The sequence below is a fragment of the Sphaerodactylus townsendi genome, linkage group LG01, assembly GCF_021028975.2.
Source record: "Sphaerodactylus townsendi isolate TG3544 linkage group LG01, MPM_Stown_v2.3, whole genome shotgun sequence".
NCBI lineage: Eukaryota > Metazoa > Chordata > Lepidosauria > Squamata > Sphaerodactylidae > Sphaerodactylus > Sphaerodactylus townsendi.
This window is the reverse complement of record NC_059425.1, coordinates 135,432,408-135,459,192: the sequence shown is the minus strand read 5'-3', so window position 1 is coordinate 135,459,192 and position 26,785 is coordinate 135,432,408. Positions and strand designations below refer to the sequence as shown.

Genomic DNA, 26,785 nt, shown 5'->3' with positions numbered 1-26,785 from the left:
AATAATGTGCTTCAATCCACTTTCAATGCACTTTGAAGCTGTCAAAATAGTAAAATCCACTCACAAACAATTGTGAAAGTGGACTGAAAGTGCATTACTCTGCATGTGCAGAAGGGGTCCATGGGGAGTTGAGGCATCAGAGGTATTGCTGAGGAAATAAGTGTGTGGGGAGGCAGACTTTAGATAGGTAGATGGCAGATAGTGGAAATGGTTTAGCACCTCCATACCATGCACTCATTTGCTTAAAAACTGGTCCCATACATAACTTCTAAAGCTCTCTCTGCCATTCACTGCCTCAACCTTCCAAACTGATTTGGAAAAGAAGGAAGCTTGGGAGCAGCTGCTTCTTTGTACTAATGCTATTTTTTGGTGCACAGTCAGTTTTCCCAGTGGGTTTATAGATGTCCTGACTTGTTCTAATGCCAGTGTTGAACTAGTGCTGGATTCTACGTATCCTCATATTCAGTCAAGAGCAAATTGATTGCAGGCAACTGAAGACTGCCAGTCATGTTTGTGGAACAAACGACAGGCACTAGATTGGAGGGAGTAGAAGGAAAAAAGTTTGAAAAAATTAAGAAACACACACAAACACACATATACATATTTTAATGATGAGTAGAGCTTGATGTCTATTTCTCAGTTGCTACAGTTACTGCCTTGAAGCCATAGGATCAACATTTTCTGGGTAATCTGCTTTGAGTTGTAAAAAAAAGGACTATTATAGGGTTGGAAAATAACTAGAGATTTGGGGAGGGGGGTAGAGCCTGGGGAGGGGAGAGTTTGGCGAGGAGAGGGACCTAATCAGAACAGCCACGTTCTCCAGGGGAACTATCTAGAATGTATGGAGATCAATTGTAATATTAGGCGATTTCCAGGAAGCAACCGTAACTCTAAATAACACAAATAAATAAAAATAAAATCATGTTGTAGAGGTAAAACAACTATGATTAAATACAGTAAGATCATTTTGCATTCACTTAGATACAAAATGGTTACCATGCTGTTGTCTCCAAACATTCGGGTCCATTTTCCTGGTGTGCGTTTTAGGTCAGTAATCACACACAAGCAACGGAAATATTTAAATCCTTTTATTTCTGCACAAGGATAAAAAACTGGGACCCCTGGAGATCAGCTTCGCTAATGAAGTGTGCAGGATCAAAGTTAATAACAGTTTATATATTCACAGCATAAACTCATTAATTCAAAATGACATTACCAGTTTCAAGACAAGACAGCCTTCCAAATTTCAGAAGGTCCAGGGAAAGTGGCAGAGTTTCTCCCTCTCCCTTCCTGGCTATCATCCTCAAAGTAGGTTCTTTATCTCTGGTTGCTTAACAGCCTAGGCTGGCCTCTCAGCTAAAGCAGACTACTTCACAAAGACAGAACAGTGTATTTTATATAGAGACAGATATACTTACTTTTAAACAAAAATTAATACTTAATTTTATGTGATAGGACCATCTTCAAAAATGCCTCCTCCATTGTCATGTTCTACAGCTAAGTTTACAGATAAATATCTGTACTGTATCATTTGGTGGGTTCAAAATATGTGTGCAGCACATAAGATCTAAGCAGGTATTCAGTAACCCGATTAGTTTTGGACATCATTGGTGAATGTAGCCTATTTGAAGTTTCTAATCCTAAACATAGTCGCAACCTTCTAAACCCACTGACTTTAATGAATTTAGAAAGGTATAACTCCGTTTAGGATAGATTTTTGAACCTTCCCCATGCATACTCAGTAGAATACAGCATAAAAGTTCCTCTTCCTACTCTTCTGCCTCAACAGGAATAGCTCCTGAAGCGCTCTTTTAATATTTAACACAATGATCTTAAACAAATGTTATGTGTATGTTTTTCTATCAGTGCATCAAAAAAACTCTTTCCACAACAATAGCTTCTAGTGCAGCAGATGACGTACTGTGTATTCAATATTGACAGAAAACACAGATGGTCCATTGAATCCTTTAGTTCTAAAGTAATTTCGTAGTATTTTTCCACTCTCTGATATTTGCACATTTGGAACATGTACAAGTTACCAAAATGCACAGTGGGAGCAGCAGTGGCGTAGGAGGTTAAGAGCTCGTATATCAAATCTGGAGGAACCGGGTTTGATTCCCAGCTCTGCTGCCTGAGCTGTGGAGGCTTATCTGGGGAATTCAGATTAGCCTGTACACTCCCACACACGCCAGCTGGGTGTCCTTGGGCTAGTCACAGCTTCTCAGAGCTCTCTCAGCCCCACCTACTTCACAGGATGTTTGTTGTGAGGGGGGAAGGGTAAGGAGATTGTAAGCCCCTTTGAGTCTCCTGCAGGAGAGAAAGGGGGGATATAAATCCAAACTCCTCCTCCTCCTCTTCCAGTTGAAAGTGAGAGCGGGGGGCAGTTCAACCATGATCTCTTTTAATAACACTATTGCTTCAGAGGGGAGGCCAAATGTATAAACCAAAGAAATTCAGGATATTTGGAAATGAGAAAGTTCCACTGAAGATAAGCTTAAGCATCTGTCAGATAAGGAGAGGTCTCTTCCAGGTGGGTGAAATCTAAGTCTACTGAAGCTGGGATCTAGGGTACAGCCTTCAAATTAGAAGTCAGTGCTAGCACAAAATCCTCAGTTGTCTGATCACTTTGTACAATTTCTAAGTATGAGTTAATATGTTTGACTAGTCTCATGTAGTTGGCCCCAATAATATACTATTAATATATGGTCATGAAGAATGAGGTAACAGTAATCATCTCGATTTTCAATTTTGTTATCTTTTTTATTATCTATTGGTCTTAAAAAATAACCTTGTTCCTTTTTAAAGTCTATATTGCCAACTGCACAAAAACTATTTTCTGGTACAATTGCAACCTGTTGGAAATCTGATAAAGATCTTACAATAGATTGTTGGGAAGATAAAATCAGAGAATATGCTATTATGGCTAAACCAACCAACCCTGTAAACAGACTGGCAAAATATGAATTAGACGAGAAAGGGGAACTTTACTCTTTATATGAAGCTGCATCGATCATGTAAAAATAAAAATAACTCGAGGATTAATAAATTGATAATGATTAAGATATAACAGTCTAACCAGTAAATATGTTCTGGGTGGATAAATGACAGTGACTTAAAGATTCCATGACGGTTTCTCTGTTGATATTAGAATATCATATCGGGATCCATTATGTAATGTTTAATTAATACAGTTTGGGTAGTTGTCTTCTCTGTTTAGTTGTTATCTATTCTATAGTATATTTTCTAATTCTATTCTGTTCAATATATTGTGAAAATCAATTAAAAATATTTGGAAAAAAAAAACTATTTCCCAGTGCAGTGCGATTTACTATACGTTAGGATAAATCCTGCTTTAAGGTGGCACTGGACTCCGGCTTGAGACCACTACCGGATAAACCACTTCGAATTAACTCTGGAAATATAAGTTTTCTCGAAGCCTCCGCACAGCAGGGGCCGCGCGCGGTCCCCGTCGCTCCTGAGTAGACGGTCATACCCAGAAGATCTCTCCTGCGACCACCAGCCCCGTCCTCCGCTCATACAGCATGGAGCTCTGAGTCTCTGTTACGGAAAGGTGAGCGAGGGGTTGGGAGCGGGGTGGCTTTGGCAAACGCAGCCTTTCATAGTCGAGCCTGCCTTCACATTAAAACCCCCAAGAACCTATTCCTACTTGTGGTTTGCATTTGGCTGCTCGTTTATGCATCACCCTCTTTCTTCCAGCGACTTTCCAATCCCCTCCCACCCCCGCAATAATCAATCTAGAACTTTGTGTCGGTCAGTCTGCATTGCTTTCTCTTCCGGGTGTCATACTCTCAGTATCTAACCAGTGCAACTGTGTAAAGTGCGTTAGGATGGGTGGGAAGGGATTACTGAGTCTGATGGCAAAAGTGTGACTTGAGACCTACATGAGATGTTCTCTGCTTGCTAGGAGGAAGCTCATTGGATTCAATCAGTTTACAAATGCATTTGTGAAGAGATATACAGTAACACTGAGGTGCCCAAAGGAAGGATACCTAGCATAGGGTTCCACGTTTGTGAAATTAAGGTTGCCCTACACAATTCTTGGGAATACTGAAGTCTGTGGACTTTTGGACAGTTTAAACTGAAAGTGTTTGGAACTTTTCTGTAACTAACAGTGCTATTTTGTGACTAATATTCACTAGCTCACCTTGGTTCTGAACCAGTGATGGTGAACCTTTTGGACTTGGTGTGTCAAAAATGCTTAATGGAAAATGCTTAATGACTCTGTGGATGTGTCACACACACACACACACACACACACACACACACACACACACACACACAACAAAAGAGAAACAATTTTTACATATTTATTTTCAAAAATACGGTCAAATAATTTATGGTGCGATGTATTATACAAAGAAAAGTCAAATAATTACAAAAATGACTCAATCACAAACAGGGAGAATAGTTGTTGGGTGTTGGTGAATACTGGTGTGTTCCCCAAGACCTGGCATGTTTCCATTGACACGCATGTCTTAGGTTCACTATCACTTGTTCTAGGCCATTCTTGCGTTCTGTGATTTAGGGCCAATTTTAAAAAGAATGAATTCAAATGGCCCTCAAGTGCTCCCTCTTCCTGTTTTCTTAATTTTAAAAACTGCATTCAAAACGCAGTCTCGCTTATCTTGTATGAAGGGGGTGGGGGAAGAGTAGGGATGACAATTCCCTGGAGGAAAAAAATGGCCTCTAATGGGATGTTAAAAGCTTCACTTGCCCATTTCCACACACTTAGTCCCTATTAGAGAGGCTCTTGGGAACTGGGAACTCTAGAGAAGACTATAACCTTTAGACAACTTGGGTGCTTTTCTGTTACAAGTTTGCCTCTTCCCTCTCTCCAAATAGCAAAACAAATGCCATATTCTACATTAACATTTTAATTGTTTAAACATCAGCTCACAATTTTAAATTGAGGGTGGCTGGCTTTGTGAATTAAGCTTGCAAAGATTAGTACAGGGATTATATAATTTTATTTCTATTTGTGCAAATTTTGTTTTTATTTTTATTTCATTACATTATACCACACTCATCTTTGGCCGCAGTGAAGTTTGGGGTGGTTTACAACAATGAAAACCCTACATAGAATATAACATTTAAGATAAAACTATCATCTAAAATGCTTTCATGGATGATGATGATGATGATGATGATGATAAGAACATAAGAAAGAGCCTGCTGGATCAGACTAGAGTCCATCTAGTCCAGCACTCTGCTACTCGCAGTGGCCCACCAGGTGCCTTTGGGAGCTCACATGCAGGATGTGAAAGCAATGGCCTTCTGCTGCTGCTGCTCCTGAGCACCTGGTCTGCTAAGGCATTTGCAATCTGAGATCAAGGAGGATCAAGATTGGTAGCCATGGCAGACTTCTCCTCCATAAATCTGTCCAAGCCCTTTTTAAAGCTATCCAGGTTAGTGGCCATCACCACCTCCTGTGGCAGCATATTCCAAACACCAATCACACGTTGCGTGAAGAAGTGTTTCCTTTTATTACCGGTAGTCCTTATTCTTCCCCCCAGCATTTTCAATGAATGCCCCCTGGTTCTAGTATTGTGAGAAAGAGAGAAAAAATTCTCTCTGTCAACATTTTCTACCCCGTGCATAATTTTATAGACTTCAATCATATCCCCCCTCAGATGTCTCCTCTCCAAACTAAAGAGTCCCAAACGTTGCAGCCTCTCCTCATAAGGAAGGTGCTCCAGTCCCTCAATCATCCTCATTGCCCTTCTCTGCACTTTTTCTATCTCTTCAATATCCTTTTTGAGATGTGGTGACCAGAACTGAACACAGTACTCCAAGTGCGGTCGCACCACTGCTTTATATAAGGGCATGACAATCTTTGCAGTTTTATTCTCAATTCCTTTCCTAATTATCCCCAGCATAGAGTTTGCCAGCAGCATGATAGCAACAAAGGATGGATGGCTTCAACCAAAAGCCCGATGGAACATCTCTGTCTCACAGGCCCTGTAAAATTAGTTAAGATCCTGCAGGGCCTTGATGTCAGCTGACACAGTTCCACCAGGCTGGAGCCAGGGCCGAAAAAGCCCTGACTATGGTTGAGACAACCTAATGTCCTGGGGGCCAGGGACTACCAGCAAAGTTACACTGGAAGAACTGAGCGTCTTCCGGGGGGTGATATGGGGACTCTTGTGACTCTTCTTTCAGATCAGGTATGTAGCATTTTCCTGAAGAATTAATTCTGATGTCTCCACATTCACTCCTATCCAGTTTTCTTAATTTTACTGGTTGCTCACTTTTCAAAATATTTCATGTCTGTCACATTGTCACTATCTATATGAAAATGTTTCTGTCGTACCACACATTCTTTCCAACCCCTGAAGTATGCCTTGATTCAATTGACGTGTTTTACACAGCAGGACAATGTCTTCATCGTCTCCGCCTCCAGATTTACAACACGAAGCACCCAAAGAGAAAGATTATCGAGTTCCAGGCCTTCGAAGCGTCCGGACCACCTCCCTGTTCCGTGCTGTAAACCCAGAACTTTTCATTAAACCTGTAAGAAGCTTGTTCAGAAATCCATGCATTTGAAAACTTATTGTCCTAGACAGACCCTCAGGAATCAACAGTCTGGACATAGTTATTCAGTCTGGACAGCAATTATTTAATTACATAAGGCTTAGAACAGAGACCTGCAAACTGAAACACAGTGTTGCTGCCACCTCAGCTGCAACCTCTCTTTTATAGCCAGCCTCCCATTCCCTAGTACAATAACCTCTTGCAGCTGGGCTGCTTTAGTCTGGTTCCTGTAAGGTCTTAGCATCCAAGCAGTGGCGTATCTACCTAGGGTACCCCTTGTCCCCAGGCACCACTCTTCTGGTCACGTGGGGGGCACAAAATTGGCCCCCCACGTGACCAGGAAGTCCTGCTGCCTTGTTGTTTTCGTGTGCCTTGACCTTGTCGAGGCTCGCAAAAATGACGAGGCAGCAGGACTTCCTGCTGCCTCCAAGTTCCCTCAACCCTGCCCATGTCGCCATATGTGTGTGTGTGTGTATGTGTGTATAAAAGATTTGAACTATAAAAGTGACAAAAATGACTTTTTATAGACATAAAAATGAAAAGAGGTACAGCAGATTAATTCTTTCAACTTTCTCCTTCTCTGTCAAATGCAAAGGACAAGTGGATAAGAATTGTTTAAACCTTCTAAACAGCCATCCAAACTCAGGGGCTCCTTATTTAACCTTTGTCTTTGTAGGTAAGAATGTTTTGTGTGTACAACATAGATGAAATAAAAAGTTTTGGATTTAAAAGCATGTTTTGTATTCTTTACAGAACAAACCTGTTATGGCTTTTGGGCTTATAACGATTACACTTTGCGTAGCCTACATTGGGTATTTGCATGCCCAGCAAGAGAATAAAAAGGACATCTATGAAGCTATTGATAGTGAAGGAAACAGATATACAAGACGGAAGGCTTCAAAATGGGACTAAACAAATTAACGTAATGGTGTGTATGAATCATCACAGATGGAGACAAATAATTGGATGCAGCTTTCTGAATTATGCATTTTCAGGCTTCATCTGGGGCATCAACGCTTTTCAATGCGATAATGAATGTTTCTCCTGAAATATAACCCAATTTAATCCACAGTATAAAATGTTATTGCCTGTAAATACTGTGAATAAAACTAACCTTATCAAAAAGCATGTGTAATTTGCTGTGTTGCAGACATCATGATTATGAACATTTTTATTTCTTCTAGCAGTATTAAAAATGTATAGTTTTACTAATGAAAAATTCTGCTCGAAAGGAATTATGAAAAGGGCTGGAGGGGAATACACTGGAGGAGGATGCCATTTGGGGTTAATCAACACCTTAATAAAGATCACTAATAAAGCAATACCTGTCAGCAGTCACTGAAAAAAAGGAAAAGTTGGGGGAGGGACGAAATTGTAAAGTGGAAGTGGTGGAGAATGTATTAAGTATGGTATTAAAGGCTCATTTTTATATTGTCTTGCTGCATAAAACTAGGTTAATCTGGACTCAATAGGGGACAAACACAGGGATGTGCCCTTTTTAAAGTGATGTGTTTTTATCCATAAAGGTAGTCCATGGGGCACACTATTACAGTTCAATGGATAGATTTCTACATATGATATGTTTACGATTGGATAATAGAAGTAAGTTCTGAGCCCATGCAGTAATAGCTAGTGCTTTTCCAATTTTGCAGTGTCAAATATTTGGCAGTTAGGGCTGTTTATAGAATCCATCTCTCATTCTGCAGGTAAGGCCCAGATTATGGGGATATAACCATAATGTGCCGTGAACAGTGAAAAGTAATGATCAGCCAGATTTTACTGTGTCAGGGTAGAATGCAGTACCCATGGCGTGGTAGGATGAGAAAATGTAGCAGCAGGACAAGGATCATGGAGATGCTTAGTTGCTGGTCTCTGCAATGGTGAAGCATACTTAGAGCAAGTGTTGTGTTGTTGCATAAAGATAATGTAGCTTCATTGAAGAAGACCACTAATTTTGAGGTGTTGAGCTGGTGTGCCCCAGTTTCTCCATCTTGTGCCTGAATTGCCTTATAGGCTAGGCCAGGGGTAGGGAACCTGCGGCTCTCCAGATGTTCAGGAACTACAATTCCCATCAGCCCCTACCAGCATGGCCAATTGGCCATGCTGACAGAAAAACTGATGGGGTGCTGAACCTATCCATCTCAGAGAGCCGCGGGATTCCCTACCCCTGGGCTAGGCCCAAAGGTTCCTTGAAGACTTTGTGTCTTCTTCCTGAACGCTTATGCATCTTATCACTGAGTCCTTGTTATTGCACCACTGAGTGGCTTGTTTATATTGTTAAATTTGTGCTCCTAGTACAGGAGTAGAGGGAGGATAGTATCACCTGCTACACACTACTGCTTATCGGTTGGCCTATCAGTCCCCAAAGTATAGGTGACATTCAGGTATCCAAAACAATATGTAAGTCTGGGAATCACCCCAGTAGTGAACCTCAGCCCAAACTAAAACTGCAGAACAGTGCTGTGCAACCGATCAGTTCCAGGGGTCAGCACATTGTCATTCTGGGGTTCCCAAGAGCTGAAGGAGCGTAAGCAAGTATCTTTTGTTATTAACTTTCTCATTCATCTTCTATGAATTAAGATATTTAATCAAATCTATTTTTCTCCAGCATTTTTGTGTTGATTGCTTCTGTATCCCTTCATAGATGAGAACCGTTACCCCTTGCCTTGGCAATACACATACAACCCCCAAATTCAGCATTTACATCTTCAAAGACAAAACAAGATTCTTAGTGAAAAAAATCCCACATGTGAAACAATAAAATTTCCTTACCCTGAATCCCTCTAGTTCAGTAATGCCTGTTCTGTCACCAACTAAGATCTTGGACAGAGGTCTGTCTTTCCCGGATTTACTGTGTCATACCCTTATGTGTTCAGTCACTAGCTTCAACCTGCTTCCCTATACTTGGTGACAGACAACCCACATGACCCAAAATCCACATGACAGAGAACACAGCCACCACGTGGACCTGAATCAGATGTGTGTCTGGAGTTCTGTGCTGGGAGCTCAGTTTTCAAGCATTTGTAAGCCGTCAAGATCCCTCCTGCTAAGGGATGTCATGGAGGCACAGGGACCAAAGGCTTGCAGCAGAACAAGACACTGCTTCTCACAAAATGGATGCCCCTCAGACAGTTCTGGAATCCATCTTGTACGTCAAGCTTGGGAAGGAAAGAGGTTGGCAGCTGAACTTTCCCCCTGGCCCTAAGGTGTGCCTGGCTGGAAAATGAGGCTAGATAATCTTCACTGTGTTACCCTAAAGTGATTTAATCACTGCTCTGAGCAGACCATTACTTACCCTATTGGTACCATCCCATCAATCAATATTCTCTTGGGTCCCGATGACTCCTCAAGGCTCTCCTATCTTTTTGTTCAAACCCTGGAAAAACAATCAATTCTTTATCTCTGGCTTTCCTGCCAGTTTATCTCATAAAGTCTCAGCGCTTATTTTGGGGTATGAATATTGGGCCTTTGGCCATTTGTGTGTGTGTGCGCACACATGCACCCCCCACTTGCATGCAGACTCTTTGCTCCTGGAAATGCTGCTCATTTTCCTCTTCCGTGCTGATTTCCTTGGATGTCCAAGAATGGTAACTATCATCCACGCTTGAAACCCTGTCCAACTTCTTCCCTTTTCTCTTAGCCAGTGCTTATAGGCTCTGTGAGCATATGTGAATCACTTAAAATATTTGTTTTTCTATGTTTATTCTTTTACAAAACTATATTTTAATTGTCCAACTGCCAGCTCATTTGAGAGTTTTCTCCCAGGACTATCCCGGTACACATCAGTTATCAATCCCAGTTACCCTCTCTTTCTCTTTGTTTCCACCTAACTCCCCCAGCTTAAATGGAGACTGTCTACACATTCACAGATTCAGATTGCAACAACCATGCATGACAAAGGGATTCAGTCCCCCTCGCAACACACAACTGTGCCATTTACTCTACTTGAAGCAGTTCCAGGGAGTAGGTACCTGCACCACTGTAGAACTTGCATGCGCCCATCAGCCTGAAGCCTCTTCTCCTGCATTATGGTCCTAATCCATATCCGACCTGTATGTGCCTGGGTATTAAGTTTCCATGAGGGCAGGGGCGTATCTATGGAAAATACTCAGCTACTTGGTGGGGGAGGACATGGTGCCACGAGTGTTTGAGTGGGTCCAAGGAACTGGATGGCAGGCAGAGTGAGGTAGATGGTGCAGCTACGCTGTGAGAGTCCAGCAGATAGGCAGACATGGTTTTTACCTTTAAGTGGCACTCAGGGCACATGCCAATACCTGCCATACCTTAGATACATCACTTCACGAGAGGGCTCCCTCTCAGAACAGTTGTACAGAAAGTCCATGTTGGTAATAAGTGGATTTGGCTGCAACTTCTGCAACTGTTACCATTGGCAGATGTGACATGGTGCTAATGGCAAAACTGTTTTGTAGCACCTCAACAGCAAATAGTGGCATTTCGGCCCTGTTGAGTTTTACTGCACTCAACAGATGTTTTGATTACCTTGAAACCACTTCAATAGTGAAAACTGTATGTATCAAATGTTTGGTAGAGACTTAAAAAAAACTAGACTGCAGCTGAGAGAAAGCATAAAGCAGATTTGTAAATAGCCACTTGTCTGGTAGCCTGGGGCAAGATGTGCCAAGTGATAAGACATGGGGATTTTGTTATTGTTATTCCCTTTCAGAGCATTAAAGCCCCATCCAAAGGGCAGGGCAGCAAATCCGCTCTTGAGAGCAGCATGTGGCTGCACTGGTGGATTTGCCCTTCAAGGGGCACTTACCTCCATGGAGGGGTGATCCCGCTGTCATGCAGCGACCGCAGCCCCCTCTCCTCAGCACTGGAATGTGGTGCTGGACCCCACATCAGCATCCCAGGGCCCTTGACTGCCACCACAGGGGTGGAGCAGACCTTAGTGATCTCCCTCCCAGTCTTGCCAGGCCAGTTTAGACTTAAGCCACCCTTTTGGGTGCCGCACGTCCATTGAGACCCATTGAGCTTTTCAGTGGCGGGAAGACTTTTGCATTTTGTGAGCTTCCCTATGTCTCCAGGAAACCTCTATGGGAGCACTGGGGTACCACCGCATCAGTGCTGTGACCTGCTGTCTCTCGCTTGAATTGGGCTGCCTGCATGTCATAAATGATGGGTATGCATGTAGGTTTCAGGCTAATAACTTTTGCAGTTAGGAAACAATCGTTTCCCTACTTGTCAAGGATACTGCTCTAGCTATACATGCATATGTATAGCCTCACCCACCTCACAGGGTGTTTGTTGTGAGGGGGGAAGGGCAAGGAGGTTGTAAGCCCCTTTGAGTCTCCTACAGGAGAAAAAAGAGGAATATAAATCCAAACTCCTCCTCCTCCTCCTCCTCCTCCTCCTCCTCTTCTTCTTCTTCTTCTTCTTCTTCTTCTTCTTCTTCTTCTTCTTCTTCTTCTTCTTCTTCTTCTTCTTCTTCATCTTCATATGTAGCACAAGGGGAGCATGTGAGTTAGCAATGCCAATCAGAACAATACTCTATAAATATTTCTGAAGGGATAACCACTTTTGAAAAGGTATATCATTTAGTTAGCAGCAGTGGCAAAGCCCCATTTAAAGCGAAAACTATCTGGTAGCTAGTATTAGCTTGAATAAACCCTTTAAAATGAAACTCTGGCATTACAAAGATCTCCTTGGGAGGCTACCTAACACAAACTGATGTTGAAACTGCTTTTGTGATCAAAGCTTTTACCCCACCTAGCAACAGTTGCTGGGTGAGCACTGGCCCAGATCAGCAGACTCTCTCATAGCCACCTGATACACAGAGCTTTTTAACACCAGAACTTCAGAAGAATCAGCCAACCACTTTAGAAGCCACCATCATGCCCAATCATGGTTAATAGTTCCTCATATTTGACAGGCACAGAATCAAAGGAAGCTCCAAATCAGTTCAGCTTGGGCTGCAAGAACACCGTGCACGTTTTCATTTAGACTACAATTATATCAACAGTTATCTTCAAAGCAAGGAACATTATAAACACCATCATGATTAGGAATCCTGATTTCGACACATTTGTTTGCTGTGCTGTGTGTTCAAAACTAATTCCACCGCCACCTAGAAGAGAGACCTATGAGCGGATTAGGGAATATAAACCTTTCAAGACTCGATATTATACTCACAAAGATATCCTGGGTAAGTCAAGAGTCTAATTTACTCCCCAACCTCCTTGGCACAGATGATATACAATTGGTATTCATCTGTCTGTTACGCAGGCATTAATTTCATTAATTGATCTGATGTATATAAAAATGCATCCATACTTTGGAGAATGTTTGCAGTTTTGGTCTCTACAGGTAGAAACAGTAAAAGCTAGAACTCTTTCAGGAAAAAGCAACTCAAATAATTAAGGGAGTGTGGGAAATCTTTGGGGAAGAAGTCAGTTGTAGGAAAATAGATTTCAGCTTTGTGGGAAAAAGATTAAGGTTTATAAAAATAAGAATGTAACACATTATGCACTGTTCATGCTAGAAAACAGCAGTGTGATGTGGTGTAGTGCAGGGGTGTACTGCCCTAGAAACATGGGGACACCCATGTCCCCAGACTTTTGGTCACATGGGGGGGGGCGCCAGATGCCCCCACCACATGACAAAACAGCCTGAGCTGCCTGCCGCAGCGCCCCACCCTCCCAGCCTCCCTGCAGCCCAGGCTCCTGCCCTCTCCAGGCTCTGGGGAGAGCAGGAGCTGGCCTCCAGGGATGCGGGGGGCAGAGCCTGCCCCCAGCCTCTGCGCAAAGCCAGCTTTCAAAAGCTCTGGCTTTCAAAAGCCAGACTTCACGGAGTGTAACAGGGGACACGCCCAGTGCGTCATGCACCCCCCCCTGCCACCCCCACTGCCCCTGCCCCCTTGGAGCTACACCTCTGGACTGTTTAATTGGCACAACAATATTTTTGAAAATATACAAACTCAACAGATTAAAAATAAGCACAAGAACCAGCTTACTGGGAATATTTGTGGGTTTAATTTGTTAATAGAAAATATTAAGCAATGATGGCATTTGCAGTTCATATATAATCTGAAGTATTATGTTTCTTAACCATTTATTGACTTATGTAGATGTTGGGGCAGACATTAAGGAACAAGAAGCAGAGAGAAGAGAACAAGAAGTACAAAAGCGGATTGAAAAAGTGCAAAAGAAATTGTTGTATCAGGTAAGTGAAACTGCTCTGTTGTCATTACATCAGCATCCCTCTTACCCTGGAAAAATTTTCAACATATGTACTGATGTGTGTTATACCTGTACTGGCAGTACAGTACAGTATAGTACAGTACATAATGGCGGTATGACTTTAAGTTTCTGGTGCTTTTGATCTGAGTCCCATTAAATCTGACTATGTGGACTCAAGATTAATTATTATGCAGCAGGAAGTGAGTTTCATACATTGGTTCAACTCTCTGGAACCAGAAGAACTTAATTCACAAATGAAGTTAGGTTGCTTTTTGTAATCGTGAAAATGTTTCTGTATTTACATGCTTGGCAAAACAGAGGGGTTGCTTTCTGCAATCTGAGTAAATATTTCTATGAACCAGAGTTTAGTAGAACATTTGCACCTGTTAACATACCAGTTGGAGCCTGCCTGCACCTTTAAACGATCAGGGATTTGCAAGGCTCTTTCTGGACACCACTGTAGTACTTTGTGAACTGAGTGTTCCTGCAAGATGCTGAGATTGTATTAGATTACAGGATAAACTTTGAGGGTAAGTAAACCAACATAGAAATATTTACTTGAGGAATTTTGAATGACTGTAATTTAACAGTTTATCACTATGTTTCTTGATTTCAGCAAAACTGGCTGGGCTACCAGGAGGGAAGTAAGCCAGGCCTGCATGTATTTATCCTCCCCAATGAAGCTATTTCTGTGACACTGTATACATATTTGGAGTGATTGTTTATACTTATACATTATTTGGCAGCATTTAACTCTGTAAAGGACTGTACCGGAGACGGAGTCCACTTATAGTAGTTAAGAGATAGCTGTAAAAGAGCCAATATGGAACCTTCTACCATCAGCCCCTTAGAAAGGGTGACAGTTCTTGTCTGTTTCTGCCAGTGATGAAAGGAGGTAGAACTGCACCCAGAGCATAAGCTGCCCATTCGCCCCCTCCCGCCTGCCCCCAACATGCCCTGCTCCACCCACAAAATGTGGGTGGAGCATGTGACGGCAATGTGATGGCAATGGCAGCGCCTGAAACAAGCCGCCCAGGATGTCCCCATTGCCGCTACGCTTCAGGTTTCTGGCATGCTGAAAATGTATGCAGTCTGAAGTGAAACATTTATGCTGCTGTCCTGTATGTAATTTATGGGGCGGGCAGTCACTCAGTCGTTTAAATCAAAGCAACAAACTCCCAAATTAATAAACCCAGAATTTCAGCTTCAGACAATCATCAGTAACTGTAGCAAATGGCGTACCTAGTGAGAATCCTGGAGGTGCCCTTTGGACTGGATAACTAAGTCTCAGCCACGGGTCAGGTTTTCATGAGATTCTGGAACCACATAAAGCTTTTTAACTGTGCTAGCAGGATCCTCCATAGCCAACAGCCTTAACGCAGCAGTTTCTAAAACTCTGCCCCTCCTTGGGAGATTATATGGTAAACCACTCTTTCATTTGAAATCCCACTTGTAATATGGAGAGCATAGCCCAGGAACACATGTACTTCTTTATCCACTGTTGAGAGAACTGGACTGTAACCATGTCTACTGTATTTATGTGCTCTTTTTTTCCTCTGTTGAATATAAATATATGCAGGCAAATGAATAAAACTAGAGATCCAGCATCAAGATACCCTATGTGTTTATCTTTTTTTGTACTTATTATGGCTTGTTTGATAGGCTGAGAAGGAAAAAGAGGAGGCTGTAGATGATGCCCTTATTCATGCTGCAGCCCTCCACAAGCAAGACCTAGAAGAGCTTAAAAAGAAACATGAACAAGAACTGCAGGTCAGTAGTCACTTCCATCTTAACACCTGATTTGAACAGGTGGAAATTGCATAGGGTGCAATCCTGGGCACATAGGTGGCATTCAGATCTGGATGTTTCATGCGGGAGAAACTTCTCTGCATATGAAATATGCACCGCCACTCACTGTGCAGAGAAATTTTGACTTCAGTTGACTTAGATTGCTGTAACTGTTTTTAGGATTCATGACTTCATGCAGTGGTGGGATCCAAAAATTTTAATAACAGGTTCCGATGGTGGTAGGATTCAAACAGTGGCATAGTGCCAATGGGGCTATTGGGCAGGGAGGTTGCTTTAGTAACCCCTTCTCGGCACTCAGAAAAAAATAGTAACCACTTTTAGAGAAGTGGTGAGAACTGGTTGAATCCCACCTCTGACTTCATGGCTGAGAAAGAACTTGAACTGGCATCTTCTACATATAATCCTGACACTGGTTGTGAAATGCCAGCCATTGGTTCTCGATTTGCATTGTTTAAGCATGGCAAAAGAAACATGTGGATCTCTTTCTTTCTTTTTAAAATTTTTTTATTGCATAGTATAATTATGTAACAGATACATTCTATACTTTTAATCAGACTATACATTTTTCCCTTTTTCTCCCTCCCTCCCCCTCCCTTCTTCTTTTTTATTTTTTTTTCATGCAAGCAGCAGAAAGTTCATTCTTATTATTCTTTTTTCCCATATTTCTTCGTTAAATCCAGCTTCTCTCATCCATTTCTCAAAGATTGACCATATCTTCATAATGTCTCTTAGTTTTTCTTGCCATAACATATTTTTTGTCATCATCTCAAAAATGTCTAACTGTATTTGTTCCCAAACATATTCCAACCATTTTGAGATTGTCCATTTCTTTTTCTCTTTCCATCCCAAAGCAATCACCATGTGTGCAGCTCTCATCATAATTTTGTACATTGGTCCATAACTTCTATTCACCCTTTTTTCTTCAATCACACCTGCCATTAATAAATCATTTTTAAATCAATTTTAATTTTTAATAATTTTTCTACATACTTCAAATTTTTTTACCAAAACTTTTTTACCTCCTTATATTTAATCCACATGTGGGTGTAGTATGCTCCCAGTTTGCCACAGTGCCAACATCTTGGGCACATGGATCTCTTTCTCAGCTGACAATTTGATTTTTAATGTTGGTGAAGGTGGCTGTGATGAATACGAGGACAGAAATGCTGAAACATCTGGAAGTGGAGCTGAAAAGAGAATCAGAAGCTGCTGAACAGCGAATGACCCACAAACTCCAGCGGCTCATGTTGGAGATCTCTCTGGAGAAGATGGCAGCTGTGGCCGAAGCAAGGGATCAGGAGAGATCCAAAACAGCTGAAGCTCTGGCCAAGCAACAAATGTACTTCATCTATTCATTATTTGTAAAGTTGTGGGTTTTTTAAAAAATCACCAGACAGTAGGTTGGATCTTGAGCTTCTCTGCTGGTCAAAATGTTGTGAGTGTTCTTCAGACTATCAAAATGACTGTTTGGGATCATCGGACATGCATAGTCCAAAGCCATGTAGGATGAGGGATGCAGCGCAGAGGGAAATAGGGCAAGATCAAATAGAAAAGCTGATAGGATCCAAACCAGCATCTCCAGTGTTTGTTTCCCAGAAACATATCATACCCTGCCACCTCATGGTCTCGATCTATGTCTTGCATTACACTGTCTCAGAGTGGTGTTTGGCTGTTTCCCCTATATCAGAATTTGTTCTTAGGCTTTAACAGGTGAGCCTGGAGAAACAGTAGGATATATGGTAAACTCAGGAACCAGCGTAATGCCCAACAGTCAGTAGCAGCTATGAAATGACTGCTTAAAAATCACTTCAGTACTAGCAGCAGAATAATGGTGGTCAGAGCTGGCCCTATCAGATCCACACTGTCTTTCTAAATATGCTGAATTGCTGAGGAAATCCATATGTAAAGGCTGCGCTTAAATCAGGTCTGCGAAACCTGTGACCCATGCAGCCCACTTGGGCTGTACTCTGCACAGCATGTGTGTTAAGATGTACTTGTGTGTGAAAGGGAGAGAAGGTGGCAAAATGATGCCACGAAGGCCTGGCCATTCCGACCACTGACGACAGATATACTGGAAAGGCAATGTGGAGGAGGGGCTTTCAGAAAGCTGAGGGCTATTTGCGGCATGGATCCATGCCCTTCATAACCACCCCACTTATGCCTCTAATAAACACAGTGGAGGCTGACCCATGAGGGCGGGGTACTTTTTGCCCAGCTCCGTCCTGCCTACCTTCTGACAGCCTCTTCCTTTGAAGCATCAGGCTTACTTTTGAAAAATTTGAGAAGCAAGGCCCTCCTGTACAGCCTTGTTTCCCTTAAGCGTAGAGGGAAATATACGGTTCTTCATTCAGGTAATCTGTAGAACAGTCATAGCAGGAGGTAACGAAAGACATGCAGGTCTCATCAGTGGATTCTTGTGGCAAAAACTGACAAGTTAGGGAGGGACTCAGAAAAGCATTTGAGGAGACCTTTGCACTGGCCAATAAGCTAGTGTGCCCAGGACCAGTAACAGGGCTGGTACTTTTCCTTTCACTTCCTACAAGAGGAGAGGCTCTTTTCTGTCTGGATGAGTATCTTTCTACTACTTCAACTCCATTCTGAAGTAGGATAGATTTTGTTTTGGTCTGTGGAGTTGGGTCTGTGTTTCCTGGTGGCATTCTACTCAGTTACTAGGTTTGCCTATTTCAGATTGGGAAATACCTCAAGATTTTAGGGTAGACTCTGGGGAGGGTGGAGTTTGGAGGACCTCTATGGAGTATAATGCTGTACAGTTCATCCTCCAAATCAGCCATTTTCTCCAGGAAAATTGATCTCAGTAGTCTCAACATCAGCGGTAATTCCAGGAGATCTCCCAGACCCCACCTGAAAACTGGCAATCTTATAGCATACCCTGTGTATTAGCTATTTAGTGTTGATTTGTTATCGGATCAGCGTATTAACTGCCTCTGTGTCGAGTGCGAACTCAGTACATAAAAAGCAAATCATATCCCCAGATACAGTTTGCTTTCATGTTGCATTTAATTTGCATATTGATAATGCTGGGGCCCCTCCATCCCACCGGCCACAACTGGGTAAAAAATGTTCATAGGGGATTTATGCGTTTTCTGAAACTTTTAAAACAAGGACAAAAATAACCATTTCACTTTCTCTTTAAAATTACTATTTATCTCCAGCCACTGTGAACAGTAAACTCAAATCAATTAACAATTTAAATTCTGTACTTTTAATTTGTTCCTTCAAGTCTTAATCCTATGACTCTCTCTCTCTCTCTCTCTCTCCCCACCTGAAGGAACTATGATACACAATTTCTTTACATTATCCTGACCTGTTAAAATGTGTTTGTGTGGAATGGTGTTTGTGTTGGGGAAATTGCTTCCCTGATTGAATAATAAGCAGAGTGAAATAAGAGACCAAGAGACTTTTGCCGTGATTATAAAAAGAAGAAAATACTTTACTTAACTAAATCAGGATAGGGGAATACATGGAGTTTAAAATAATAAATCCTCACTATTCTAGAACAAACTTAGTTGCAGAACTCAGGCACATGTGAGCCCACGTGTGCCTAGGCATTCACCCTTAAGGTGAATCCATGTTACAGATAGAAAAGAAAGACCTTGTGTGTTCTGTCTTCTCTGAGTTCTCTGACTAAGCGAGACAAAGAAACACATTTAACTATATAACTTCTGACCGGCATGCTCTGTCTCACATAGGTGATGTAGGATTAACTGCCCAATGGCCTAATCAATGAACTGGTCGCAAGACACTGACCTCACTAGCTAATTAACATGCACACAGTTAACCCTTTCTTGTCAGGATTGTGACAGACACTTGCAATTCCTAACAGTTTGTAAATAAAAATTCATACATAAATTGGCCAAAAAAAAAAATCTTTGAAACGGCCAAAACCATGGTGTGTCCAGGGAGCAGGGCTGGCTTTTTCATGAACAACAGCTGGCTAGTTGGTTGAGGAATGGTATCTTCCGCTCTCCAACTTCCCTGTTTGCTTTTTTTAAAAGAATAAACAGAACTGTCATCTGAGTTTTTCTGTTCAGATGTGCACATCTCTAAACACAGCTCTCCTCCCTCTACCAAGCCCATCTCAGTATTAGGACAGAGATTTGAGTAAAGATCTCAGGTTCAAATCCAGTTATAGCAGATATTAGACTATCCCAATTCTTGGACGATCTGGTCATAAAAGTTTTCTGACCATGTTCTGGCTCTGATGCCTTCAAGAAGCCTTATAGTTTTTCATTGTGTTTAATACTTGAATTTCATTCTTAACTAAAACAGGAAATGAACTGTGCAATTTGAAGAAGACTTATCTGACTTTTAAAAATCACCAGTAATGGAAATCGGTTCCTCAGGGACCAAAGTCAGCAAGTGAGGTTGGGGGATGGGGTTTCCAAACGGTGCTCGCTGCTTTGCGGTGTGCTGCAAGGGGCCCTATTATCCTCACTGTTATTTAACATCTATGTACGACTCCTTGCTCAGCTGTTGCGGAGGTTTGGACTGATTTGTCATCAATATTCTGATGACGCTCAGCTCATTCAGTTGCTGGAGGGAGGGACGGCCTCTGCCCCTGCGGCTCTACAGCGCTGTTTGGAGACGGCTGCTGGGTAGTTGAAGCAAAGCAGGTTAAACCTTAGTCCAGCTAAGTTGGAGGTCCTGTGGGTGTGTTGGGGTGGTGAGGGGGAGGGGTTTCAGCCACCGTTACTCGAGGGGGTCTCGTTACCAGTGGCCTCCTCTGTTCATAACCTGGGGGTCCACTTGGACTCATATCTATCTCTGGAGACCCAGGTGACCCGCACAACCCAGGTGACATTTTTTCATCTCCGCCAAGTGCAGCAGCTGGTCCGTTATCTCTCCCAGACCAATCTGGCCATTTTGTGATCCATGCTACAATCACCTCCAGGCTAGATTGTTGTAATTCACTCTACATGGGTCTACCCTTGCGGCTGATCCGGAGGTTGAAATTGGTCCAGAATGCAGTGGCGTGGCTTCTCACAGGTAGCTCTATGTGAGACCATATCTCTCCTGTGCTGTGTCGGCTGCAGTGGCTCCCAATGGAATACTGGATCATCTTCAAGGTGTTCGTATTAACCTTCAAGGCACTCTGTGGCTTGGGCCTCTCATACCTTAGGGACTGTCTTTCCCCCTATGTCCCCATTCGGCTTCTGCATTCTGCAGAGGCCAATTTACTGGTGGTCTCTGGCCTCTCTACAATACAGCTAGCCTCCATGGTTGGTTGGTTGGATGGATGGATGGATGGATGGATGATGACGATGAAGAAGATGGGTAGGTAGGTAGGTAGGTAGGTAGGTAGGTAGGTAGGTAGGTAGGTAGGTAGGTAGGTAGGTAGGTAGGTAGGTAGGTAGGTAGGTAGGTAGGTAGGTAGGTAGGTAGGTAGGTAGGTAGGTAGGTGGGTAGGTGGGTAGGTGGGTAGGTGGGTAGGTAGGTGGGTAGGTGGGTAGGTGGGTAGGTGGGTAGGTGGGTAGGTGGGTAGGTAGGTGGGTAGGTAGGGGGGTGGATGGGTGGATGGATGAATGAATAGATAGATAGATAGATAGATGAATGAATAGAATTAGATAGATGAATGAATGGTGGGCAGATAGATAGATAGATCCAGATGGATAGATGAATGAATAGATGAGGTTTAAATTTGTTGTCTGGTCTTTCGCTTGGGCTTTGTGTGGAACAATTACGGCGGGCTGGAACAATCGCTAATGAAATCTATCAGAAGAACCTGAAACAATTAGCCTGGGAGCAAAAACATGAAATGGAAATTGCCTTCACTATCTCCCAAAAAGAATACCAGGAAGAAACAGAGAAGCTCCTCAAAGCAGCAGAGGCTGTCCGGGAGGCTCAGTTGGAACAGGTGGTGACTCAGGTGAATGAAAAAGACACTGAAATTTTCTCTCTTTACCAGAAACTGGAATATATTACGAAATGGAAAGACAGTTTGGAAGCTGAAATAGTGGAAACAAGAGAAGCATTTCAGAAGTATATTGATGTCACATTCCCTCAACTTGCCCCAGGACAAGCACATTTTATCTTGCCATTCAGAATATCAACGGAATTCACAGCTAGTGGCGTAGACATTCAAGGTCAATGAATTAAAGACTCTCCAAGGATCCACTCATTTGCTACAACCATCTGGCTCTGCTGTCAGAGTGTTCTAAGAAACAATAAACAAATCCATCCTCTTTCACTCCATACACATTTTTGGTGGGAGTATTTAGATATGTTTACCCTGTCTTATCCGCAGTGGGGACCCAGAGCAGCTTGCAACATAATTCCACCTTGCTTCCACTTTATCTTCACAGGAATTGTCTAAAGTAGGAGAGTGTGTGGCTGAGTCAAGGTCACCCATCAAGCTTCCATGGCACAGTAGGAGTTCAAACATAAGTCTCCTAGATCCCAGCCTGGCACCAACCACACCAAATGGGGTCTCTAATAACCACCAGGTTATTAATTGAGTCCCCCATCATGTTATTATGGTAGCTACAAACCAATGAGGTATTATTAGAATTTAAGGCCCTTTCTGCACGGGCCTTTTACAGCGCCCTCGGGACGGCAAAAACGCCGTCCCGAGGGAGCTGTTCGCATGGGGGGCGCAGCTGCTTCTCAGCCGCGCCGCCCTCGCTCCTCCCCAGTGGCGTGAAGCTGCCATTTTCCCACCTCGCTCCTTAAATGAGGTTTTTGGAAAAAGGCGCCATCCCTCCCCCCTTGCCCAATCGACTTACCGTCCCTGCGACGGTCCGTCGCGTTGCCGAGGCCTGGGGACACGCCCCCCCCCCGCGACTCCAGAGCGGTCGCGCAGGGCAGGGGGGCATATCCCCTGGCCTCAGCGACGCACCAGACAGTCGCAGGGACGGTAAGTCGATCGGGCGATGGCGTGGCGCAGTGCCGTCTTCCCGGTTATTACCGGGACGGGGGGTTGGGTCATGTACGCCGACCCAACCCCCAGCGTGGCAATGCGGAAGCCGCCTAAAACAAGAGACAAGTTGGTAGCTTTCCAGCAAATATGGACTGGAATTCTTGGTATTTATTCTCATCCCACTTTCACTCCTGGCAAACAAGTTAACCATGTTTTTGTACTGTTACAAAAATGTGCAAAACTTGTTAGACCAGTGGTCACAAAAGGACAACATAAATATGTGAAGCATCCACTTGAAGTAGCAGGTTTCAGAAAGAATGCCAGTTCTGTCTGCAACTTCTTTCATACATCCTCTGTCTTAAACACTTTTGAGCATCTTAAGCCCAAGGCTGTTTTCATACATGAGGCAAGAATTGCATTTGAGTCTCTCTCCGCATTATTTATTTTAACATCTAATTGTTGTTAACTCTAGTAAGAGCTTTCTGGTCAACGTAGGTATATATACATTGAAACTAGAGCTAGTTTACACCTAATGGGTGGGTGAAAAATAATGTTCAAGTCTTGACAAAGGAGCAGAGAATGGCTGAACTAGATGATACATTATTTCATATGTTTCACCCTGCCCTTTTCCCAAGGAAGACTGCTGCTTCCTGGCCAGCATAGATAGTTTTTTTCCCCACTTACTCATTTTATCCTCACAACAATCCTGTAAAGGTAGGTTAGGCCGAGAGGCAGTGACTGGCCCAAGGTTTCACTGAGTTTCATGGCAAGTGGAAATTAGAACCTGGATCTCCTACCTCGTACCTATTTTAGCACTCTAACCACCCGCCTTGCACTCAGTTATTAAATCCTTGATTCCACCACTTTCTGGTGTCTGTTTTTCAATGCACATAAGCAGTAGTTCTGAAGGCTTATCGCTACAGGTTCTTGGAACCCATCTTAATAATCCCATCATCTTCAGGGTGTGCAAGGTTCAGTACCTCTGAGCAATTCATTACGAAGTATGACTTTGGTTCCCCTTGTTGGCCACTTTCATTCACAGAAGATGGGCGTGCCATTTCTGCAAAATCCTTCACAGCAGCCTCTTTTTCACTCTGATGCTCATAAAGTTACAGGGGGATATAATGACCTGCTTGGGCACAATTTTGGAGGGAAGCATAGATAACCACTTGGAGGCCGGAAATTACCATTTGGCACTGTTTTGCTCTCAGTGGAAAGGATCCAAGCCTGTGGATCAGAACAAATGGTATTTCACAGGTTCTATAATAAGGATCTACATAATTACCAAATTATGTAGTGTGGTGAGAACCGCAAAGGATTGCAAAGAGCTCCAAGCGGACCTTGATAAATTAGGTGAGTGGGCTAAGAAATGGCAAATGCAGTTCAATTTAGCAAAATGTAAAGTGATGCACATAGGGGCAAAAAATCCAAACTTCACATAGAAGCTACAGGGGTCAGTGCTATCAGTCACAGACCAGGAAAGGGATTTGGGAATGTCATGGGAATGTCAACTCCATGGGAATGTCAACTCAATGCATGGCAGTTGTGAAAAAAGCAAACTCTATGCTGGGGATAATTAGGAAAGGAATTGAGAATAAAACTGCAAAGATTGTCATGCCCTTATATAAAGCAGTGGTGCAACTGCACTTGGAGTACTGTGTTCAGTTCTGGTCGCCACATCTCAAAAAGGATATTGAAGAGATAGAAAAAGTGCAGAGAAGGGCAACAAGGATGATTGAGGGACTGCAGCACCTTCCTTATGAGGAGAGGCTGCAGTGTTTGGGACTCTTTAGTTTAGAGAGGAGACGGCTGAGGGGGGATATGATTGAAGTCTATAAAATTATGCATGGGGTAGAAAATGTTGACAGAGAAATTTTTCTCTCTTTCTCACAATACTAGAACCAGGGGGCATACATTGAAAATGCTGGGGGGAAGAATTAGGACTAATAAAAGGAAACACTTCTTCACGCAACGTGCGATTGGTGTTTGGAATATGCTGCCACAGGAGGTGGTGATGGCCACTAACCTGGATAGCTTTAAAAGGGGCTTGGACAGATTTATGGAGGAGAAGTCGATTTATGGCTACCAATCTTGATCCTCTTTGATCTGAGATTGCAAATGCCTTAACAGTCCAGGTGCTCAGGAGCAACAGACGCAGAAGGCCACTGCTTTCACATCTTGCATGTGAGCTCCCAATGGCACCTGGTGGGCCACTGCGAGTAGCAGAGAGCTGGACTAGATGGACTCTAGTCTGATCCAGCTGGCTTGTTCTTATGTTCTTATCTGAAATTTTAACTGGTAAGAAAAAGAAATGTGCAGTTTACCTTCCACAGACTAGAGTGCTAAGAGAGTAGTATCTGATGGGAAGATAGAAAATCCATGCTATATGAATAGGTTTAGACTGGCCCATGAACTTCGGAGGACAAACCTACCTATTCACCTAACATCTGGCTCCTAAAACTCCACTATGAATGTTGTGACAGTGAAAAATTCAAATTTTGATGCCTCTCCTTTCCTTTATAATTTTTAAACGTCTATGTTGCCTTTCCATCCAACTTAGGGTCCCCAAAGTAGTGACCATTAAAAAAAAGGTTAAAACATTTCAGACATTTAAAATAATGTAAAATACATACACACATGTGTACAAATATGTGTATGTGATATTTATTTTTTATTTTTTTATTTAACATACCGCCCTATCCACGTAATATAATATAAACATATAAATGCATAAAAACAGACAGGGAGGATGGCTATTACTGAGGGAATGCCAGCCCCCCTGTCCTCAATGATCTTCACCTACTTGCCGAAGACAATGATAGAGGCAGACAGATGAGTCTCCCTGGAGAGAGAGTTTTGGTGCCATGACCAAGAAGCCACTTTCTTGAGTTGCCACCTGTCTAGCCTCAGCTGGCGGGGGTACCTGAAGCAGGTGTGCCAAGCAGGACTGGAATAATTGAGATGGTTCATATTGGAATAGGTCAGTGATGGCGAACCTATGGCACGGGTGCCAGAGGTGGCACTCAGAGCCCTTTCTGTGGGCACATGCAAACAGAGTCCCCCACACACATCTAGGCTGGCCTGGGCCGCTGAGCTCGATTATTAGCATTAAACCTAAGACCTAGTTTTGGGGAGGCAGTGTAGGTAACCCTGTTAAGTGCTGTTAAACCTCACTGATTTTCATGCGAAGAACTGAAGTGCAATCCTTTACCTGGGAGTAAGCTTGATTGCTGGCAATGTGGCTTGCTTCTGAGTAAACCCTCCTAGGGTCGTGATTCACCTGTTGGAAGAGTTGCATGGTTGCTTCAAAGCAAAGCCAACGACTACCACCAAGCTTACTCCTGAGTAACGCATGCCTCGGAGCCAACCATTTTTCTAAACTAAAACTTCAGTTTTCGGGTTAAATTGCTGTATTGGCACTTTGCGATAAATATGTGGGTTTTGGGTTGCAGTTTGGGCACTCAGTCTCGAAAAGGTTTGCCATCACTGGAATAGGTGGTCCTTAATGTTTGCTGGCCCTATGCTACATAGAGCTTTTACGGTCAATACCAGCACCATGAATTCAGAAGCTCATTCACCTTGAGCTCCAAAGCAAACTGGAAGCCAATGTAAATGGAACCTGGCAGGAATGAGATGTCCCCACAACCCACTCCAGTCAGCAGCAATTGTACCAGCTGCAGCTTCCAGACAGTCTTCAAGGCAGCCTCACAATGAACACATCACAGTAACCTAGCCTAAATGTTACCAGGACATGCACCACACCAGCAAATCTTTCCTGCTCAGGAAGGGTTCATGCTAGCAAGAGGAATCCCTGCCTGCCACTGCCATCTGCTTATCCAAAAGCAGGCTGGGATCCAACAGCACCCTCAAGCTACAAACGTGGTGTACACTGTAGCTTCCAACATCATCAAATAATACAATTGGTCTGAAAAGAGTGCTATTTCATCTGTTCTTTAAATACCCGTTCCTTTTAAATTGGATATTCCCCTCATATTACCGATATGTGAAACAGAGGTACCTCCACATTGCTTCATGTTTCAAGGAGCGAGTTCACTTGAGTTTCAAAATAGTCTCTTGGGCAAAATAGTCTCTACGTTCCTGTGTCAAACCAAGCGTTGAACTTCTATCCCCCATCTGTTCTCCAATTTGTAGGTTATTCACGATGGCACAGCCACTACACGTTTTTTTACTTGTACATCTTTGTATGTCAAGTCCCACCTTGTGAGAAACTCCAACAGCACGCACACTTATGCCTCTGCTTGTATCTGCCTCTTCTTCAGTTTTTGTAGCCTTAGTAAACACAACCGGTGGCACCTGAAGAATTTATTCTAGGGCATACTATTCTAGG

At 42.9% G+C, this 26,785-nt stretch overlaps 2 protein-coding genes across 3 annotated transcripts; both read left to right on the top strand.

The window, feature by feature from the left end:
* Window positions 1-3,444: 3,444 nt before the first annotated feature.
* Window positions 3,445-7,677, top strand: SMIM8 (small integral membrane protein 8). Its single transcript, XM_048494851.1, has 3 exons — window positions 3,445-3,571; window positions 6,390-6,531; window positions 7,306-7,677. Exons 2-3 carry the CDS (start codon window positions 6,397-6,399, stop codon window positions 7,462-7,464), a joined length of 294 nt encoding a protein of 97 aa, XP_048350808.1. The 5' UTR covers window positions 3,445-3,571; window positions 6,390-6,396; the 3' UTR covers window positions 7,465-7,677.
* A 2,752-nt stretch (window positions 7,678-10,429) lies between these two features.
* LG01H6orf163 (linkage group 01 C6orf163 homolog) lies at window positions 10,430-21,820 on the top strand. Of its 2 annotated transcripts, XM_048494827.1 has the most exons (6): window positions 10,430-10,519; window positions 12,446-12,718; window positions 13,640-13,734; window positions 15,414-15,521; window positions 16,697-16,903; window positions 21,247-21,816. In XM_048494827.1, the coding sequence occupies exons 2-6, from the start codon at window positions 12,571-12,573 to the stop codon at window positions 21,670-21,672; spliced, it is 984 nt and encodes a 327-aa protein (XP_048350784.1). In that variant the 5' UTR covers window positions 10,430-10,519; window positions 12,446-12,570; the 3' UTR covers window positions 21,673-21,816. The 2 variants fall into 2 exon arrangements, with proteins under 2 accessions (XP_048350784.1, XP_048350793.1); XM_048494836.1 differs by lacking the exons at window positions 10,430-10,519; window positions 15,414-15,521 and having other exon boundaries at window positions 12,350-12,718; window positions 21,247-21,820.
* The last annotated feature ends 4,965 nt before the right edge of the window (window positions 21,821-26,785 follow it).

Coding starts and splice junctions, on each gene's coding strand:
- SMIM8 (XM_048494851.1), top strand. CDS start 6,397: ATGTCTTCATCGTCTCCGCCTCCAGATTTACAACACGAAGCACCCAAA. Junction 6,532..7,305: donor CAGAACTTTTCATTAAACCT/GTAAGAAGCTTG, acceptor TATTCTTTACAG/AACAAACCTGTTATGGCTTT.
- LG01H6orf163 (XM_048494827.1), top strand. CDS start 12,571: ATGATTAGGAATCCTGATTTCGACACATTTGTTTGCTGTGCTGTGTGT. Junction 12,719..13,639: donor TACTCACAAAGATATCCTGG/GTAAGTCAAGAG, acceptor TGACTTATGTAG/ATGTTGGGGCAGACATTAAG. Junction 15,522..16,696: donor AACATGAACAAGAACTGCAG/GTCAGTAGTCAC, acceptor ATGTTGGTGAAG/GTGGCTGTGATGAATACGAG.